This window comes from Budorcas taxicolor, chromosome X, assembly GCF_023091745.1.
Source record: "Budorcas taxicolor isolate Tak-1 chromosome X, Takin1.1, whole genome shotgun sequence".
NCBI classification, from domain to species: domain Eukaryota; kingdom Metazoa; phylum Chordata; class Mammalia; order Artiodactyla; family Bovidae; genus Budorcas; species Budorcas taxicolor.
Window position 1 is genome coordinate 99216455 of NC_068935.1, and position 20445 is coordinate 99236899.

General features: G+C 37.1%; 1 protein-coding gene across 6 annotated transcripts in view; it reads right to left on the reverse strand.

Moving 5' to 3' along the window:
* The window catches only part of KDM6A (lysine demethylase 6A), a 176585-nt gene that overhangs the window by 103879 nt on the left and 52261 nt on the right, over window positions 1–20445 (reverse strand). For all 6 annotated transcript variants that reach the window (XM_052663511.1, XM_052663509.1, XM_052663514.1 and 3 more), the window contains exons 3-4: window positions 14405–14513; window positions 2989–3038 (exon numbers count right to left, since the gene is read on the reverse strand). In XM_052663511.1, coding sequence (XP_052519471.1) covers window positions 2989–3038; window positions 14405–14513 — 159 coding nt within the window. The remainder of the gene's footprint in view (window positions 1–2988; window positions 3039–14404; window positions 14514–20445) is intronic.

The following is a 20445-nucleotide window of genomic DNA, read 5'->3' on the forward strand; positions in this document are numbered from 1 at the left end:
AAAACCTAAAACCATTCAAGTACTAAAAGAAAATGTAGGTGATCTGTCTAACATCTGGAAGTAAGAAAAAACCATCTTATGATTCAAGATGCGGATGAAATTTAGGAAATACTGAAAAATTTGACTAGATAGAAATAACTTCTGCATGGGCAAAAACAAATACAAAAGCAAATTAAAACAAGAGGAAAACTGCAACTTTTATCACAGATAAAGGATAAATATGCATCATACATAAAATATAGCTATATAAAACAGAAAGAAAACAATAGTCCAACTGAAAAACTGGGAAGAGAGATGAACAAATATTTTACAGAAAATACGACTGGTCTTTAAACTTCAATTAAAAATTCAATTAAGAAAATGCAAGTTAAAACGACTAGAGACATGATTTCTCATTCATCAGATTTCACAAAAAGTCTGACATAGATTTTCTTAGTTAAGACCAAGGAAAAACAAGAGACCTGAAATGAGTGGCTCACACAGTGAGTACCACTCACTAAGTTCACAGCAATCCCACTTATACCAAAGAACCACAACAAAAATACAAAAAGAAACTTGTACTATTTATTGCAGTACTATCTGTACTAAAGAAACTGACTGAATAAACAATGAAAGAAATCACCATGACATGAGATTAGGCAAAGGTTTCTTAGCTACAAAACCAAAAACACAAGCAATGAAAGAAACAGTTGAAAAATTGGATATCATCATAATTCTTACAACACACTAATTTAAAAAAATGTAAAAATCAGCAAAGGGTTTAAATAGGCATTTCATCAAACAATATATACAAACAGCTAATGTGGTCATTAAACAATGCTCAACATCAGTCATTAGGAAAATGCAAATAAAAATTATAAGAAGATAGTATTCCATATCCACTACAAGGGCTACACTCAAAAGCTGGACAGTTTCTAGTGTTGATGAGGATATGGAGAAACCAAAACCCTCAAACATTGTCAGTGATAATGTTAAATGTTACAGCTACTCTAGAAAACAATTCTGGCAGTTTCTCAAAATATTAAACATAGATTTATTTACAACATGGCAATTCGATTCCTGATTATTTACCAAAGAGAACTGAAACTATATGTCCACACAAAAATTCGTATACAGATATTCACAGGGGCAGTATTCACAACAGTCAAAAAATGGAGACAACTAAAATGCTAAACTGATGAATCAAAAATATGTGGTATAGTCACACAATGGAGTATTAACAGATAATAAAAAGGAATGAAGTATTAATACATGCTACACAAGGATCAATCTTAAAAATATATGCTTAGTAAAAGAAGTCAGTTACAAAAGACTGCACATTATGATTCCATTCATATGAAAATACCCAGAAAATACAAATACATACAAAGAGAAAGTAGATTAGTGTTTGCCAGGGATTGGGCATGAGGTTTCGTTATGGTGAGATGGACAAGTCCTAAAATAACTTTGGTTATGGCTGTACAACTCTGGAAATTTACTAAAAGTCACTGAATCGCAAAATTAAAGCAGGTGAATTTTGCAGTATTTAATTATACTTTAATAAGCTTTAAAAAGACTAGAAAAGATATCGTCAATACATTTTTTTAAATTATCAAAATATACTGTTAAAACCTCTACACGTCAAAAACAAAGATAAATTAGGCAACATTAAAAAAAAATCCACCTTAAAAATCTGAAATGGCAATTCAGATGAAGAAACCCCACTGATCAGTAAGCTTATACTTAAAAGTAAATACGATATGAAAGATTCATCTGTCCAGGCACTGCTTAAACTAAGAAAATTTATTATTTCATTGCTGTGTGCAGTTCTTCATTTAGGTATCAGGGGTCCGGGACGGGGGGCACATGTACACCCGTGGCTGATTCATGTTAATGTATGGCAAAACCCACCACAATAGTGTAAAGTAATTAGCCTCCAATTAAAATAAATAAAGTTTTTTTTAAATGGTTAGCTTCAGTTGTTCTCAGAGCTCCAATTACAGACAAACTATAGCAATAAAGATTTTTATTTTGCCTTCCCTTTTCAACCTAATACACCCATCTTCAAACTTCTTTTCTACCTAAGTACTAACTTAAGAAAACCGAAGAATCATTTGTTGCCATTTGGTTTTGTTGGCTTTAACTTCCATACTTTCGATCATCTTTGGCAAATAAATTAATTCAGAATAAACTAATTCTTTCAATACAAGGTAATCAAAATCACTGCAGATGGTGACTGCAGCCATGAAATTAAAAGACACTTGCTCCCTGGAAGAAAAGCTATGACTAACCTAGACAGCATATTAAAAAGCAGAGACACTATTTGCTGTCAAAGGTCTGTCTAGTCAAAGCTATGGTTTTTCCAGTAGTCATGTATGGATGTGAGAGTTGGACTATAAAGAAAGCTGAGCACCAAAGAATGGATGCTTTTGAACTGTGGTGCTGGAGAAGACTCTTGAGAGTCCCTTGGACTGCAAGGAGATCCAACCAGCCCATTCTAAAGGACTGCAAGGAGATCCAACCAGCCCATCCTAAAGGCAATCAGTTCTGAATATTCACTGGAAGGACTCATGCTTAAGCTGAAGCTCCAATACTTTGGCCACCTGATGAGAAGAACTGACTCCCTGGAAAAGACCCTGATGCTGGGAAAGATTGAAAGTGGGAGGAGAAGCGGACAACAGAGGATGAGATGGTTGGATGGCATCACCGACTTGATGGACATGAGTTTGAGCAAGCTCCAGGAGTTGGTGAAGGACAGGAAAGCCTGGCGTGCTGCAGTCCACGGGGTTGCAGAGTTGGACACAACTGAGCAACTGAACTGAATCATATAAGACAGAGCAAATCGAAAACACTCATTTCTCTTTTCCCAATCCCTTTTCCCTAGAATAGTTTCAATTAACAAAACAAAAAAGCAAGAACACAATTTGTTTTGTGTATAACCAGCGGTGATCTGCCAGAGAAGAGAAGGGGAGCGAAGAGAAGGGTAGGGGCATGCAAATGTGCACTAACCTTCCAGTAGTCAGATTGTAAACTGTAGTACCTCTGGTATGCAGATAATGCTGAAAGAGAGAAAATAAGCATGAGTCACAATTCTGTCCCACTTCAAAATCAATTAATACAAGTTTCAAGAAACATTAAAACAAAACTCCCACCATAGCCACCTCCGAGCAGACATTGATATTTAAAATCAAACAATTTAGAACTCGGGGGCATCCCTACTCATAGTCAGACAAGGTAACAAATGTCAAATATATAGGAGTTCAAGGAAGTAAAACCATGGTCACATTTCTTGAACAGAATCCAGGCAACCTCTTGAATCAACCCGACCTTCCTCAGAGACCAAATCTGATAAATGGATTAATATTCTAGAATGTGATGAGTCATTTGTTCGAACAAGTGATCTCACTTCCAAAAGTGACTTAAGAGCTCAACCACCTCAAAGAGCAAAGGAACTACAGTTGACTACTGAACACAGAGGATAAGGGGCACTGACCTCTGCACAGTAGAAAAGCTTCGTATAACTTATAGTCGACCCTCTGTATTTGCAGCTCTGCATCCTTCAATTTAACCAACCACAGATCATGTAGTACCTGTAGTATTTACTACTGAAAAATTTTCATGTGTTAAGTGGACCTGTGAAGTTCAAACCCCTGTGTTCAAAGGTCGACTGTATTCCTTTTGTGCTGTTCCCTTTCATATTATCAACAAAAAATCCAGTCCACAATTACCTTACTCTAAACTCCAACTCAATTCCAAAATAGGGCATCTCATACCCCTAAATCCATCTCAAGGTGTTACAGGCTCTGGCAACAATTACAGTACAGTTGTCCTTTGGTAGCTGCAGTGAATTAGTCCCAGGACCACCAAAGATACCAAAATCCACTGTGATCAAATCCCATAGTCGGCCTTGCATGTGCAGACTCCACATCCACAAGTCATAAACACAGTAGTGCATATATGTACTGAAAAAACCTCTCATGTAAGTGGACTTGCACAGCTCAAACCCATGCTGTTGAATGGTCAACTGCAGCTCTTATCAATCCAAAAACTCAGTGTGAAGTGAAAGTTGCTCAGTCGTGTCGGACTCTGTGACCCCATGCTATGGAATTCTCCAGGCTAGAATACTGGAGTGGGTAGCCCTTCCCTTCTCCAGGGGACCTTCTCAACCCCAGGAATCAAACCCAGGTCTCCCGCATTGCAGGCAGATTTTTTCTACCAGCTGAACCACCAGGGAAGACCAGTGAGGAGGAGGTAAAGTTATACATGCACATTAGAATTGAGAGACCTTTTTATTAAAAATTCATGAGCAGTAAGTCATGGGGATGTAATGTACAGCAAGATGACTATAATTAATAATACTATATTGCATATTTGTAGCTACTCTGAGTGAATCTTAAAAGCTTTCATCACAAGGGGAGAAAACTGTCACTGTATATGGTGACAAATGTTAACAAGACTTCCCATGATCATTCCACAGTATATGCAAATACCAAATCATCATGTTATACACCTGAAACTCAGTTATATATTAATTATACCTCAATCTTCAAAAAGAATTAACATTTTCAAATAAAATTTTCAACAAGTGCAATAATTTTGTGCGTGTATATGGCGGGTGGGGGGGGGGTGAGGGGGTGTGGGGGGGGTGTGGGCGGGTGGGGGGGGTGTGGGCGGGTGTGGGGGGGTGTGGGCGGGTGGGCGGGGAGAGGAGTTTGGAACAGAGAAAGGTTTATTGCAGGGCCAAGTAAGAACAGGGCAGTTCACGCTCAAAAGACCTGAACTCCCTGCCTTTTCTTGTTGTTGTATTTTTTTTTTAATTGGAGGATAATTGCTTTATAATAGTTTCTGCTATGTAACAATATGAACCAGCTGTAAGTATACATATATCACTCCCTACCGTCTTGGGCCTCCCTCCTACCTGCTGCCCACATTCCTCTTAGGTCACCACAAAGTAAGTAAGATTTCCAACAAGTGTAATAAAATTCTATGCTGATAAAAATGGGGTGGGTAGAAATTAATATTATCTAAAATCCCAAGTATAATGTTTTCATACTGTTTATCAATAAGCTGCCAAAATGAATACCATATAGAGAACTTTCTGAGTATGTACCAATTACAGAAGCATCACCACAAATCATCATCAAATATTTGAACAAAAAACTTATTTGAATAATGTTCATCTTTTTTGCACAAAGATGATGCCAACCAACCACTGAAAAGACATTTAGATTGTAATTTTTCCAGCTTTGAGGAAGAGTTGATTTCAAGCCATCTTCTGTTTCCTAGTTCTTCATACAGGAGTGTAGGTAGCTCATAAAGATCAATGATTAACTGTTTTCTAAAAAGAAAAGCAAACCAACTTATCAGGCTAGACAGAGGAGTCAAACAAGGTTTGACTGGTTTCATAGAGGACAATTATGGAAAAGGTGTTTTCTCTACTAGATGTGAACAAGGAAGCATGTGTCACCAACTGCCACCACAAGGGAAACTGGTCTTAAGGTGAAGCCCATAGAGGATAGCAGTAAGATGGAAAGTACCTGGATGCTTCTAGACTTTGAACTATGTCCAGTGCACAACTTGCCTATGAACTTTCAACTTCACATGTGAGGGAATGAATCTTCCTACTGTTTAAGCTAGAATCAAGTCTTCAATATTTTTGCCTAAAAACATTCTAACCAGGAGAAGTCAAGGTCCCTGACAATTTTGTGCAGTCACCATACCAAACCTGGACTGCCCCTTTAATAGGAATTTCAACAAACTTGGAGGATATGTTTCCAATAATCTGAGTAACAATATATATTACATGATTTCATAAAATACCCATTTTTTAGAATTTGAAGAGCCCTTACAAAAACAGTACGATGTCCTCCAAAGTAACTAAAAGTGAAGTATAAGAAGACCCTGTGATTACCAATTGGGAGATGATGAACTGAAAAATAAGCCCTCAAGTTCAAAGTAACAAACGTAAATGCTCCAAACTGCAAGTACAGATTTATAAGGAAGACACTTCTTCAATGAACATTTGTTATCTTTCCATTCACTTACACAGTTTTCAACCATTATGGTGTGTGTGTGTGTGTGTGTGTGTGTGTGTGTGTGTGCGCTGTGTATAAGCACTATGTTCAGTCGCTCAGTCATGTCCGACTCTATGCGACCCCACAGACTGTAGCCCCCAGGCTACTCTGTCCACGCAATTTTCCAGGCAAGAATACTGAAGTGGGTTGTCATTTCCTACTCCAGAGGATCTTGGCAGGTGGATTCCTTACCACTAGTGCTACCTGGGAAGCCCCCTCAACAATTATACATCGCTCCAGTAGGCCTAGGATCCTATTTTAAGAAAAGACTTTAACATATTAAACACATTTCCTAATCCAAACAAATCATTAAAACTTTACAAGCACCCATCACCAGAGTCTCTCTAGCGCAATTCTTTCAACCAAAGCACAATCCTTATTTCTAATCTTTAAGTCAGCTACCTATCATGAAAATAAATTCCTACTACACTATAACTAGATTTTCCTGAACTCCTTAATAGAAAATGAGGGAAATTATTTATTTGAACATCCTTATATTGCAAGGAGATCCAACCAGTCCATTCTGAAGGAGATCAGTCCTGGGTGTTCTTTGGAAAGAATGATGCTAAAGCTGAAGCTCCAGTACTTTGGCCACCTCATGCCAAGAGTTGACTCATTGGAAAAGACTCTGATGCTGGGAGGGATTGGGGGCAGGAGAAGGGGACGACAGAGGATGAGATGGCTGGATGGCATCACTGACTCAATGGACGTGAGTCTGAGTGGACTCCGGGAGTTGGTGATTGACAGGGAGGCCTGGCGTGCTGCGATTCATGGGGTCACAAAGAGTCAGACACAACTGAGCGACTGAACTGAACTGATATTGCTTAAAAACCAGTTTCAGGATTGTAGCACGTCTAACAGCTTTTCCTTCCCTAAACCACCTAATCTTCACTTTGTGATTCTAAGTTATTTATTGGCTTAAGAAATCCTCGTTCATAACACTAGGAAATCTTAACAGTACTATAGGCAAGACAGCCATTTTCTTCTGCCACTTAACCAAGAATGGTGTCCTCAAACATATTAATTTCAACTATCAACCAATTTCCAAAGCTCAGATCTTTTTAATCCTCGAAATCAAGTTCATTTATAGACTTAAAATTACTTTTTAAAAATAATTTTGAATTTTATTTTTAAATAAGTCCATATTTAGTCTCTGTAGATTATTTAAAAGGGGAAAAATATAATGAACTTAAATCATTATAGAAAACTGGCAAAATTTAACAAAGGAACCAGGTCTTTAAAAAGTAAATGCAAAAGAAAACAAAAAGAAAAAAATAAACACAAATGACAAGTTAAATTTAACTTTTATAACAACTTAACGGTTCTGTAATCTTTCTCACTCTCTTTTATTTTGTCCTTTACTTCATAAAAACAGGAGGAAGAGTGGAATCAAACAAGGAAATTGTCAAGGATAAAAGAATCACCTACACAGTTGGGAGAAGTGCTACACACACTCACCTGTCCTTTAACTTCACAATTGTGCTATACCATTTTTATGTATGAAAATGATGAAATTAAACAGTAACAGTAATACTCTGTAGTGATAAGAAAAATACTCAACAGTGGCAAGAATTCAAGAAAATAAGCAGTTTTATTATTCTACTGGTACTATAAGTATATATTGGCAAAAATTTTTGTAGCATAATTTAGCACTATCCATCAAAACTCTGTGTGTGTGTGTGTGTGTGTGTGTGTGTGTATACATGCTTTCACTCAGTAAAATTTACCACTTCAAGCTATCCTTCTAAGAATACAAACACAGATCTGTGCAAAAAGTTAGTTACAAGGACAGACAACACAATGAGTATATAGTCTACGTGTTCAATAGGGAACTGTTCTACCTATATGATAGAATACTATGCAGGGAACCGAAATGTAAACTACAAAGCATGTTTTTCAGACAGAGATTAACCTGATACACTATGCTCAAGTTGCAGCATTTAGTTCAACTTTAAATATTGAAAGCTTACTGTTAATAGAAAAGCCTCTAAAGATTTACATCAAAAATGTTTTTTAGGACTTCCCTGGTGGTCCAGTGGTTGGGAGTCCAGCTGCCAACGCAAAGGACAGGGGTTTTATCCCTGGTCCAGGAGGATTCCACATGCTGCAGAGCAACGAGGCCTGCGCCTCACAACTATTGAGCCTATGCTCCACAACAAGAGTAGCCACCACAATGAGAGGCCTGTGCACCGCAACGACGACCCAGTGCAGCCAAAATAAATAAATAAAATTTTAAATTTCTTTTTTAAAAAAATTTGCCCTGGCAGTTCTCTGGCAACCCAATGCTGAGGACTCCATGCTTCCACTGCAGGGGGCACGGGTTCGACTGCTGGTTCAGGAACTAAGATCCCACGTGCAACATGGAGTGGCCAAAAAAAAAAAAAAGTGCCTATAGTAGTGTGGCCAAAAAAAAAAAAGATTTGCCTCTAAATGATAAAATATAAATGAGCCATTAAGGCATTCCTATAATATTTCTTAACTATTCTTAGGTAGCTTGCACCAAGCTAGATGCAGTGAAATACATGTAACAAAACACATGGTTCCTGCTCTCAAGCTGTTTACTTTTTATGGTTGTATGTATTCTAATGCTTTTCTGTAAACAATGAACATATTATTTGTGTAAATGTTAAAAAAAAAAAAAGTGTACTTCTTGTGTTAAACTTAGAAGATGGTCAAAATTATCAAACGAAGGTCACCAGACGGCCAACAGGATATGGTAGGAAAAAAAGCCATTTTAGGTAAACTTGGGTTCTAATCCTGACCTCACTGCTTCCTATAAGACTGACATCAAGGAATCTAATTCAAGCTCTTTCCTTACAGTTCACAGGCAGCCCTAAAGTTTGTCAGTAAAAGAGAAAGACGTAACAAAGAACAAAAAGAGAAGTCCAAAGCCGTATTGTAACTCATTTGGAATTAAAAGAAAGATCTGGAGAGTAAAGAGGGTCAAGATAAAAATGTAGTAGGTGACAGAGACTTTCTCATGCTTGGAAATATTATGGCTCTGAGTTAAGACTGTCAAAACAAGAGAAAGAGGGTGTACCTGATGACAAAATTCACACAGTACAGGAATGAAAAGAAACAACAACGTAGGTTAAGAGTGAAGGCTTTGCCTGAAAAAACAAGAGTCTTCTTCAGAGTAAGATGCAAAAGAAACGCAAGAAGATCTAAAATTCAATCTATACTCCTATTAGACTATGCACTAACTGCAGGCAGAACTCAGCATTTCTCTTTTCATCCCTAAGCTAATGTGTAACACTATAGGCAGCAGGTTAGCTGCTCGTGGGTGAGTCTATGGGTATGGAAGGGAAGGGAAAGGAAAGAAGTAAAAACAAACCTCTCAGTTGAACTGACTGTCATCTTTAGGCCTAAATAAGCTGTGATTGCCTGAGATTATTAAGTCAACAGATCTTTGATTTATTTATTATATCTGAAGCTGAACTAAAAAGCTGTATTTATACCCTAGGATAAAAGAGACCTTAGAAAGTTTATACTATTTCACTGTTTATAAGTGACTGATGCACCGAGCTCTCTAGCACCTTTCTGCCTTCTCAAATCTATGACTGCCTTAAACACATCTTCTCCTATATGTAGCATTAATACACATTAACATTTGGATAGCATCACACAACAGACCTTTGTCCCTAAGATTAGACAAGCAAACAGGAAGCTGAAAAAGCAAAGAAACAAATCTGCAATCCTTTTACTCCCTTATCAGCATCTTTACTGAGGTTTCCAAGTCAAATTAATACATGTAGTGAAATCTCAGATTTACTACGTCTTCATTATTAAAGTAATACACTCTTCTAGATCTTTAATATCGCACATTTGGTTTACTACAAGAATCATCAAGTAGCTGTCTTATTTGTAGTCCTTCTATCTAGTCCTTTAAGTCCTCTCTAGTTCTTGAAATTACTACAACCTTTGCTTGTTGTCTAGATATGGTGTTCTAACAACCTGGCTTACAGTCACTAATTTTCTTCCTTGGGTTATTTCTCAATTGTATTTTCTAATTCTAAGCCATAAATGTGTGTGTGTGAAGTCGCTTTAGTCATGTCCGACTCTTTGCAACCCCATGGATTGCAGCCTGCCAAGCTCTTTGTCCATAGGATTCTCCAGGCAAAAATACTGGAATTGGGTTACCATGTCCTCCTCCAGGGGATTTTTCTGACTCAGGGATCAAACCCACCTCTCTCATGTCTCCTGCATTGGCAGGCGGGTTCTTTACCCCTAGCACCACCTGGGAAGCCACAAACAAACTGAACAAAATCAATGATTCTTGAATGGTGTATACATATATACACACACACTAGGATGGAGTGTTGTCATTCCACCCAAGAAACACAAAAAGATGGTGGGGGCGGGGGGGGAAGCTTGCCAACTCTAACTTACCACATAAGCAATTCCTGGCATGTAACTTGCCCTAGCTATTTATAATTGGGCTTCCCAGGTAGAGCTTGTGGTCAAGAACTCGCCTGCCAATGCAGGAGACATAAGAAACACAGGTTCAACCCCTGGGTCAGGAAGATTTTCAGGAAGCTATTTATAATTACTGAGGAACTAAAACAACCAAAACCTATTTTGCTCAAAAGTTACAGACACTGCCAACAAAAGACCAATTAGTTGAGGGAAGGAAGAAAGGGAGAAAAATCTATCATTGGGTGTAATTTCAGGGAAACTTTCAGCTCACCACAAACCATGAAGAAATTATTTGTAAAAAGTTTCAAGGTTTTTATACTAATATCAGGAATGATTATTATATCTCCTTCAATAAATATTTTTACTTCTGGAATTTTTACTATCTATACACCAAATCTCTTAAAATATAATTTCTATGTTTTCATGTTGCTGTGTATTCTGAGGTACTTTACTACTTGATTTTTTAAGCAATCTACAATGACTATTCTCTCTTATAATTTGCCATACATATTCACAAATATTTACATATAATTTCTATTAATTAAACTGCTCCTATAATCCATCACATATATTCACAAGAATATATACTCCTGTCCTTCAGCCCTGGTCTCTCAGGGGTTCTTCAATCCAAAGAAGAGAAATCACAGTACCAACTACATGGCTTAAGTCTATCTGACAGCCCCATGAACTGTTTAGTTCAGCTGAGGGTGATGGTTTAGCTATGGGTGTAGGAGTGGAAAGGAGGTATGGTAGACACTTAAAAACCATTCGAATCCCATTTCAAGGAAGACCTGTTGGCAGTCATGCCTACAAAAGAGAGCTTCTAGCAGTGACTGCTCTAAGCTGCAGAGAGCAACCTTGGCTGAGGTCACACTTCTTTCCACGTCCAATATGGAATGGATGGAGTATAAAGGCATGAAGGGACTTCCCTGGTGGTCCAGTGGTTAAGAATCTGCCTTCCAATGCAAGGAATGCAGGTTCAATCCCTGGTAGGGAAACGAAGATCCCGCGTGCCTTGGGGCAACTAAGTCCATGAGCCACACCAAAAGATCCTACATGCTGCAACTAAACTAAGACCCCCAATGCAGCCTAGACAGACAGACCAACCGACCGACAAGACAAGATAGATGAAAAAGGCCTGGTCATCATGACCCAACTTGTGATAGCTTTCTGAAAGACCATTCTAGCTCCAGAGCTCTCCACGGAGTTGACCAAGGCTGTCACAGCTTAACTTCTCCCTCTGTCCAATTCTGGTTCCATTTCCCACCTTCCACATAAGTGTTGTCCTAAAGGTACTCCTTTCTAAACATCTTGTAAGCTAAACTCACTTCAGAGGAATCCAACCAACAGGAAGCTAAGTGCAATGAGCCTCCATCCTCCATTTTCCCATAATTCTCTACCCTATTACTTTTTTTAGGATAAATTCCTAGAAACCAAATGGCCAAATCAAGTGACATAAATTTTTAAATTCTTCATAAATACTACCAACCACAAGAGTTAAAAAAAGGGCCTGTTTTCCATCTACTCCAAATTCCTCTGAAATGACAGAAAAGATAATTTTTAATGAATAAATTCATAACAGAAATGATAACCGAAGTATACTATATACAGATCAGAAATTTTTAGAAATTCATCCTATCTTATCTTAAAGGAAGCAGATGAGATCAGAGTAAGAAATAAGGGCAGAAAAACCACAGTACAAAATATTCACAAAACAAGTTCTACCATTTTCTACTCCAAAAGTAGAAGCAGTTTTTCATAAGGAACCTCAAACTCAGAAAACTTCACATACAAGAGGTCTCAGAACAATATATAAAGAACTGTCCCTCAGAATAAACAGGGCTAGTAAATCTCCCACATAAATACATCTGAGCGGTTTACTCACATGTTCACTGAGTGGTTTATGTTTATTCCCCAAGAAGTTATGGTTTATAATCTGTTCTCTAAAAATAAACATTTAGCTGGAGCTGGGGAGGTTCTCATCTTGCAATGCTTTCAATGAAAAAAGGAGGAAGTAGCCTTAAGGTAACAGATGACTGCATAAATTTGCAGTGATGGTGACGGTGTGTCTAAGTGGTTACTAGAGACTGGCTCTAGTCTGGGACTTATAGCAAGACAATGAAGAGAACGGATACAAAGAATTCAGTAATTAAGTATTTTTAAAGGATTTTTTTTTAAAGCGGGAATGCGGTCAATAAAGCCTCAAGGATGAATTCAAACAACTCACATCTTATTTCCTAAGAAGCCATCAGCTTGAAATCTGAAATACAAATGTATGCCTCTGCATCCATTCTCTCCTTCCTCTTCTTCCTATTACAAACAATCAACCTACTGCCTACTTATCAATGGCCAGTTCATCTACACAGAAAGTAAATGGGTCACAGAGTAGATCTTTTCAAAGGCTTAAATCCTTAGGTTATCCTTCTCCTCTCCCGTCTATTTAGATTATTCCTACCAACTAGGCTGTCAACACTGTCTAGTTGCAATACACCCCCATCCCACCTTTAAAACAAATATCCCCTAGACTTCTCATTACCTTCACAGCCAAACATTTTATAAAAGGAAAAACGCTGCTAAATCCATAGATGAATAAAGTTTTAAGAGCTAATATAAATAGTTTTTAAATGACCACTAAGCAATAAGGACATACAGCCTCATATGCAAACCTAAGTCTGGGTCTCTGTCTATATGCTCTAAAACTAGTGCAGTCTCCAAGCACAAAGCGCAGCATTGAAAAATCAAACTGCACAGAACTCTGTATTATTTCTTTTGTATAATGGTTTCCTTTAAGTAACTGTTTTAATTAAAATTAAAACATCCAATAGATTAACTAATTGTTAATACCTATTATCCTGAAGTCATTTTCCTAAGTACTAACCAGTTTCACAGAGGAATCCCAAAACACCTGAGTAGCTAGTACTTCCTCCCCTCCTTTTACAGATTATAGACAGAAGCTTAGGGATATTTATATAATCTGTTAAAAGTAATGCAACTGAACCGTAGAACTGAACTGGGAATTAAGCCTAACTTCAAACTCCATGGTATACCTGTCTCAAAGTAAAATCACATTTTCATTAGGAAAGTATTTGACCTATTATAAAAGAGGCATAATTAAACATTAACAATCCTTTGCTCTAGCCCTGAAACAACCTTCTAGTTTTTCAGCCTACTAAATACATTTGTGGAAAACAAGCATAAGTCCATCCACTCCCATTAAAATGTTTACTATCATCAAAGTGTTAAAATGTTATTGGTTATAAAATGTTACTGGTTTGCTATGGATTTTTGTCTTTGGTACTGAGGTGTATGGTATTTCCGGGTGCTTTTAACTTCCCAAGTGGATAGTTAGTGGCCTGTGTCAGCAGCTTGGTAGCATAAAAAGGATGCATCTTGGGGACTACCTTCAGTTATTTAACTCACTTATTTCCAACAGGAAAAAAAATCTTCAAATGAATAAAAAAATGTTTTATCCACTGCTCAAGCTCATGTGTGACCATCTCTGTTACTTACCTTTATAATAACATGGCTACAGATCAGATTTTCATTCAAATATTTTCAAGCTAAAATGGAAGTTAAAAGATAAAGAAGAGAAATGCAGGGTTTGTGTTACTTTCCCAAACTTGTCCATCAATGGCTCACTTTCTATTATGGTCAAGCCTTTAAAACACAGGCACCTTTCACATGGCAAAATAAAACAGCAGTACACATGTAGGTGATTATCATTTAGCTGAATGGTCAACTTGCTGATTTACATGGAGTCGTGTGAACTTTTCCCATTTCCATTTTTTCTACTTTTTTTTTTCTCATTGTTTAGGGGTGTTCATAAGCTTGCAATTTCTTAGAAGTAAGAATAGTAATACCTTCGACAGAGTACGATTACAATTATTTTGAATACATATATAAATCAAACAGTAATTAACAAGGGGAAAAATTACCTTTTGGATAATCTTCCAATAAGAGGTTGAAGTGACCTAATTGACAGAAGAAATCAGACTCCACTTTTCCTTCAGCTTTTAAGATTAGAGATTCGTAGCAGCGAACAGCCTAGAAAAAAAAACACAAACATTTAAGAAAAAGACAAAACCCTAAAATGCATTTCCTTCCTGAGATTATGCATATAATCCTCCATTCAATCACCCAAGAAATCAATATATTTTATTTCTACCTCAGATACAGCCAAAGCATCAATCTTCTAAAATACCTACATGTTTATTAAAAGAGCCACTAATTATGGCATAAGTCCTTTTCCTATCTGTTAGATGGAAATATTTGCCAAAGAAGATAATGAAGGAGCACTTTGATAGCTTTATTCATTAGCTGTAATCTAAATTTTTACTGTGGTCCGTGTTGATATAAACAAATATATCCAAAGATGGGAAGAACTTTATTGATTTATGTGAGAATTCACAGAATCTCCAGAGTAATAATAACTACCATTTATATTGAGGAGCTACTTTTTACCATAACCTTTACCCATTTAAACTACCATATATACTGTCTTTCGATTATCTTAACAATACACTTCAAACCCACCAACTCTTAACTCTATTCCAAATTTTACCCCCACTCCAATACATGCATATGTTCTCACTCTTACTGCTTCTTCCCTGAAGAAAATCATATTTTAAGGATATCATTCTTTTTTTGTAATCCAAGAGAGTACAGGGAAAAAAATGAATGATGGGAAGAAGAGAATTCTGGAGTTTGACAAATTCCAGTTGTCATTAGCTACAGGAGATCCTAGGGAACTTATCCTCTCTGATTTTCAGTTTTAATAACACTCAAAAGGGCTTATTAAAGAATTAAAATTAGAAGACTTCTCTTAAGGGTTCATCACAGTGCTTAGCACTTAGTAATTGTTTCTCTACCTTCTACTTGCTGCTAAGTCGCTTCAGTCGTGTCCGACTCTGTGCAACCCCATAGACAGCAGCCCGCCAGGATCCCCCATCCCTGGGATTCTCCAGGCAAGAACACTGGAGTGGGTTGCCACTTCCTTCTCCAATGCATGAAAGTGAAGTCGCTCAGTCGTGTCCGACCCTCAGCGACCCCATGGACTGCAGCCTACCAGGCTCCTCCCTCCATGGGATTTTCAGGCAAGAGTACTGGAGTGGGGTGCCACTGCCTTCTCCGCTGTTTCCTTATAAAAGAGTCTGAATGCTACACTGACATCTCAGAAATTACTATAATTGGTAAGAATGAAATTTCAAGATCCTCTTTATTTAAGTCACATATAATCTGATATAGCAGATGGTTAGAGTACAAAAATATAATTTACTTCTGTGTTTTTCATAATTTACTTTTGTGTTTTTAGTATCAATAAAATTTATAAAATTATAGGACTATGACAATTCTTAATTTTACACTAAATAAATTGACTTTTTAAAGCTAAAAATGGCATAAATAAAGCTAGCTATAGTCTTTGTTTTTTAAAATCTTAGTAAGATATTTAGAGACTTTTGCTACTCCTCTCTGATAATTTCTTATGGATTAGCATTAACTTTACAAGCAAATAAAGTTTCATGGTGAAAAAGGATTCAAGACATAAACATGAAGTTTTAATAATCTAAGCAAAAAGATGGCAACGTTCTATATGGCCTCTATCACCAAACATTGATACCACTACCATGATACTCTATTACCTATCTTCCACTTCCCAAAAAACAAAGGAACACATCTACAGTGAGTACTATACACAACTCTGATCATCACAAAACACACCAGGTAAAAATGAGAATGAACAACTCACATACCAATACACTTGGACTTGATGAAGAGAGTCACAATAATTTCCAACAAAGCCAGCATGTACCTAAACCTACCAACTAAATGTTGACTGGTTGAAGATCATGCTGACAGAGGCAAATATCAAACGAAATGAAGATGAGCAAAAAGGCAGAATAAAGATTCCAAGCACCCGTGTCACCATTTCATGGTGAAACCTCATGAATTCATTTGAAGTGTTTAAGGTAAACACTGACATTAGATACAGGCAAACAATTTTTTAAAAGCATTTAAAGGAAAGTAAATAAATGGAGCAAGTTTCCAATACTACTAACTCATAAAATAATCTAGAATGAAACAGTATTTTTATAATAAAAGTTTCAATAAAGTGCTAATTTTAAACATAGAAGATATGCAGTTAGTTTAGATTTAGAACAAAGTTCAGGCAAACTTCTATTAAGTAAAAATATTTGTTAAAGGGGTTACTTTTATATTCTCGCCTTAAAAAAAATTTTTTTTAATGTGCACAAGTAAAATCATTCCCTTTCCTCTAGGATTCATAGTACGTTCAGTGTAAAGATACTCAGAAATTTGAATGAAAACCATTTTCCCCAGATCAGCATCATTCAATAGAGCATGTTCTGCAATGACAAAAATGTTCCATAACTTGTGCTGCCCAACATGGTAGCCATTCGACATATGTAGTTATCGAGCACTTGAAACATGACCAGTGCAAGACAAGCAAATTTTTACATTATTCCATTTTAATTTGTATTTAAATTAGACACATGGCTACATATAGAGACATGGCTACATATAGATGCATGGCTAATGGACAGTGTAGACTAGATAATTTTTAAAGATTAAAAACAAATTCTCAACTCATATGCTAAAAACTAAGAAAGCAAAAATTTCTTATAAGTTATAGGTATATCTTGCACTAAGGGATGAGCAAAACCCTCCATAAAAATCACTTTTAAATCCTGTAGTTGTTTATAGTTAGGCACTTACATTCCTGTAATCTTTACTAATTACTAGAAAAAAAAATTGAGAAGGAAAACAAAGTTAATCATTAAATACTAGAATCAAAGGAGAGTAAAGATTCTCCCAGGCTTCCCAGGTGGCTCAGTGGTAAAGAATCTGCCTGCCAATGCAGAGACGTGGGTTCAATCCCTGGGTCGGGAAGATCCACTGGAGGAGGAAGTGGAAACCCACTCCAGTATTCTTGCCTGGAGAATCTCACAGAAAGAGGAGCTTGGTGAGCTATAGTCCATAGGGTTACAAGAGAGTCGGACATGACTTAGCCACTAAAAAACAACAAAGATTCTCCCAGCTAAGCAGAAAGACTGGATGTCTTCCTCTCACTACAGTGCTATTATTCACAATGTTCAATATAGTTTGTGCTTGGTAGCTGCTTTGCTTTTATTATTTGAAAAAAATCTCAGAATACTAATATTATCATTATCCTCTATTTCTAAACTTTGAAAGATTAGAGCTCATAAAAAAAAAGACAAATAATTTGCCTTTTTATGTTAAGCATTAAAGTACTTTATGATAAGCTTGGTAAGTGCCTAGCTAAAATGAGTTGTTCCTATTTTAGACCTGTTAAGCAACATCTAAACAAACAATTTTTTTTCCAATCTGAAAGATTAGCTAAGTACCTGAACATACAAATGGTAGAGAAAACTAATGTACATTTAAATACCTCAATGGTTTCCTTTTTTTCTTTCTTTTTCATTCTTTCTTCTAGCATTTTTTGCATGCTCAGTCATGTCTGAGTCTTTGGGGCCCCATGGACTGCAGTCCGCCAGGCTCCTCTGTCCATTGGATTCTCCAGGCAAGAATACTGGAGTGGGTTGCCATTTCCTTCTCCAGGGGACCCCTCCACAGTCTCCTGCATTGGCAGGCAGACTCTTTACCACTGCACCACCTATCTCAACACAGTCCTAGTTCGGTGGTTCCTATTCTGAAGCCCTTCCTCTTCCATCAGGTTCCCAGATGCTTACTGCCTCCCCCAACTGTAAGCTCCATCAGGGGAAGGGCCATATCCCAACCCATGATCACATGATAGGGACTTAATAAATATTTCTTGAATTAATGAAGCAATGTCATGTTATTATTTTAGGTTCTCAAGTGACCTCTTCTTTGTCTTACATTTCCATTCCTTAACAGCTGCAAGTCAGGATGCTAAGAATTAATCTTAGTAGTTAGTTAAACTCATTCCCATTAAGATATAAATCACTGATATGTTAAATGAACCAATGGTTTTTAAATGAACCAAACTTTTAGGTTGAATATAATAAAAGCAAGCATACAGTCCTGCCCACAATTTCTAAAAGCAGACACAGATGTAAAAGACAATTTAGCAGCTGACTACATACAAAAGATTAAGGAACTGAAGCCAACTACAGGTCAATATGCCATCCATGAAATAGGGCTACTAAAAATGTATTCATGGTCCAAAATAATGAAGCACATTATATAGATCAACAACAATAATCAGCTCACCAAAGTCTGCTCTGACCAGATTTCTAAAATTATCTTTTAAGTTCTGCATGCCACACTTTAACAGGTAGTTCCATTGTCTAGTCAAGGCTATGGTTTTTTCAGTAGTCATGTATGGATGTGAGAGTTGGACTGTGAAGAAAGCTGAGCACTGAAGAATTGATGCTTTTGCACTGTGGTGTTGGAGAAGACTCTTGAGAGTCCCTTGCACTGCAAGAAGATCGAACCAGTCCATTCTGAGGGAGATCAGCCCTGGGATTTCTTTGGAAGGAATGATGCTAAAGCTGAAACTCCAGTACTTTGGCCACCTCATGCCAAGAGTTGACTCATTGGAAAAGACTCTGATGCTGGGAGGGATTGGGGGCAGGAGGAGAAGGGGACGACAGAGGCTGAGATGGCATCACGGACTCAATGGACGTGAGTCTGAATGAACTCCGGGAGTTGGTGATTGACAGGGAGGCCTGGTGTGCTGCGATTCATGGGGTCACAGAGAGTCGGAGACAACTGAGCGACTGAACTGAACTGAACATAAAGAAGGTTATAAGTGTGGTGAAAGACGGATAAACTATCATATGAAAATTATTTTAATGGAGTTGAGCTGAGGAGAATCATCAGGGATGCTTCAACTTTACTTAAATATTTTAAAAGCTGTCACTTAGGAGAAAAGATTAACTGCACTCTGGATAGCTCCAGACATCAGACCAATGAATGGGTATAACTAACAAGCAAGTTTAATTCAGTTCAATCAGAAAGGAGTAACATTTAATGTACCAAAAATTAAATAGGCCACCTTTGGGGGCGTTTTTTTGGCCACACCATGTTGCTGTGGGATCCTAGTTCCCTAACCAGGGATCAAACCAGCACCGTCAGCAGTGAAGGCTCTGAGTCCTAATCACTGACTGCCAGGGAATCCCCTAAATGGGTCATCTTTCTTTGGCTCATATTAATGTAAAGAATTAAAGAATAAATTACTAAGGTTATCTTTGTGGGGATAAAAAGGAGACTTCTTACTTTGGATACAATTCTGCATTTTTTAAAGATGCCTTGGGCTTCTCGAATATAAGCACACAATGTGTAGCATTATATATAATACATACCAACAGACAGACATGTGTATATGTGAATGCATCTCTCTTGACTTACATCCATGATTGCAGTTTATTCACTTTCAATTTCCAGAATGTCTAAATACACTATCTTGAACTTCTCCCCCAAAACCATAAAAATGTCTGCTTCATTAATGCTTCTCAGAGTCTTCTCAGAAATCCGTCTCATAAATCAGAATTCTTCCCCTTCCCAGACACTTAGTGATGACTTTGCCCATTTTTAAAATACCTTAGGAATCTGAAAAGGTTGAAAGTACCTGAGTCTAAACCATTTTTTGAAATTTCAACACACCATACATAAACAAAGTTACACAATTAAAATGATAATCAAGTATTATTGATTCTTAATGACATCTATTCTTGAACTTATATATCAGACTTTCATATTTCTCTTTTTAATTTCATTTACTATTTAAGTTAAAATTAACACATTACCAATTCTAAAGGGTATGTAGTAAGGTCTCCCATTCCTGATCCAAGCCACCCAGTCCCCTTTCCCTGAAGCAACAAGTGTAAAAACTTATTATATTCAAGATTATTTTGTGCAGATGCAAGCACGTATATTTTTCCAACTTTAGTGTTAATATTTAGATATTTATATGAACAGTGTTTATATAAACTTGCTTCAGATTCTAGGTGTCCTT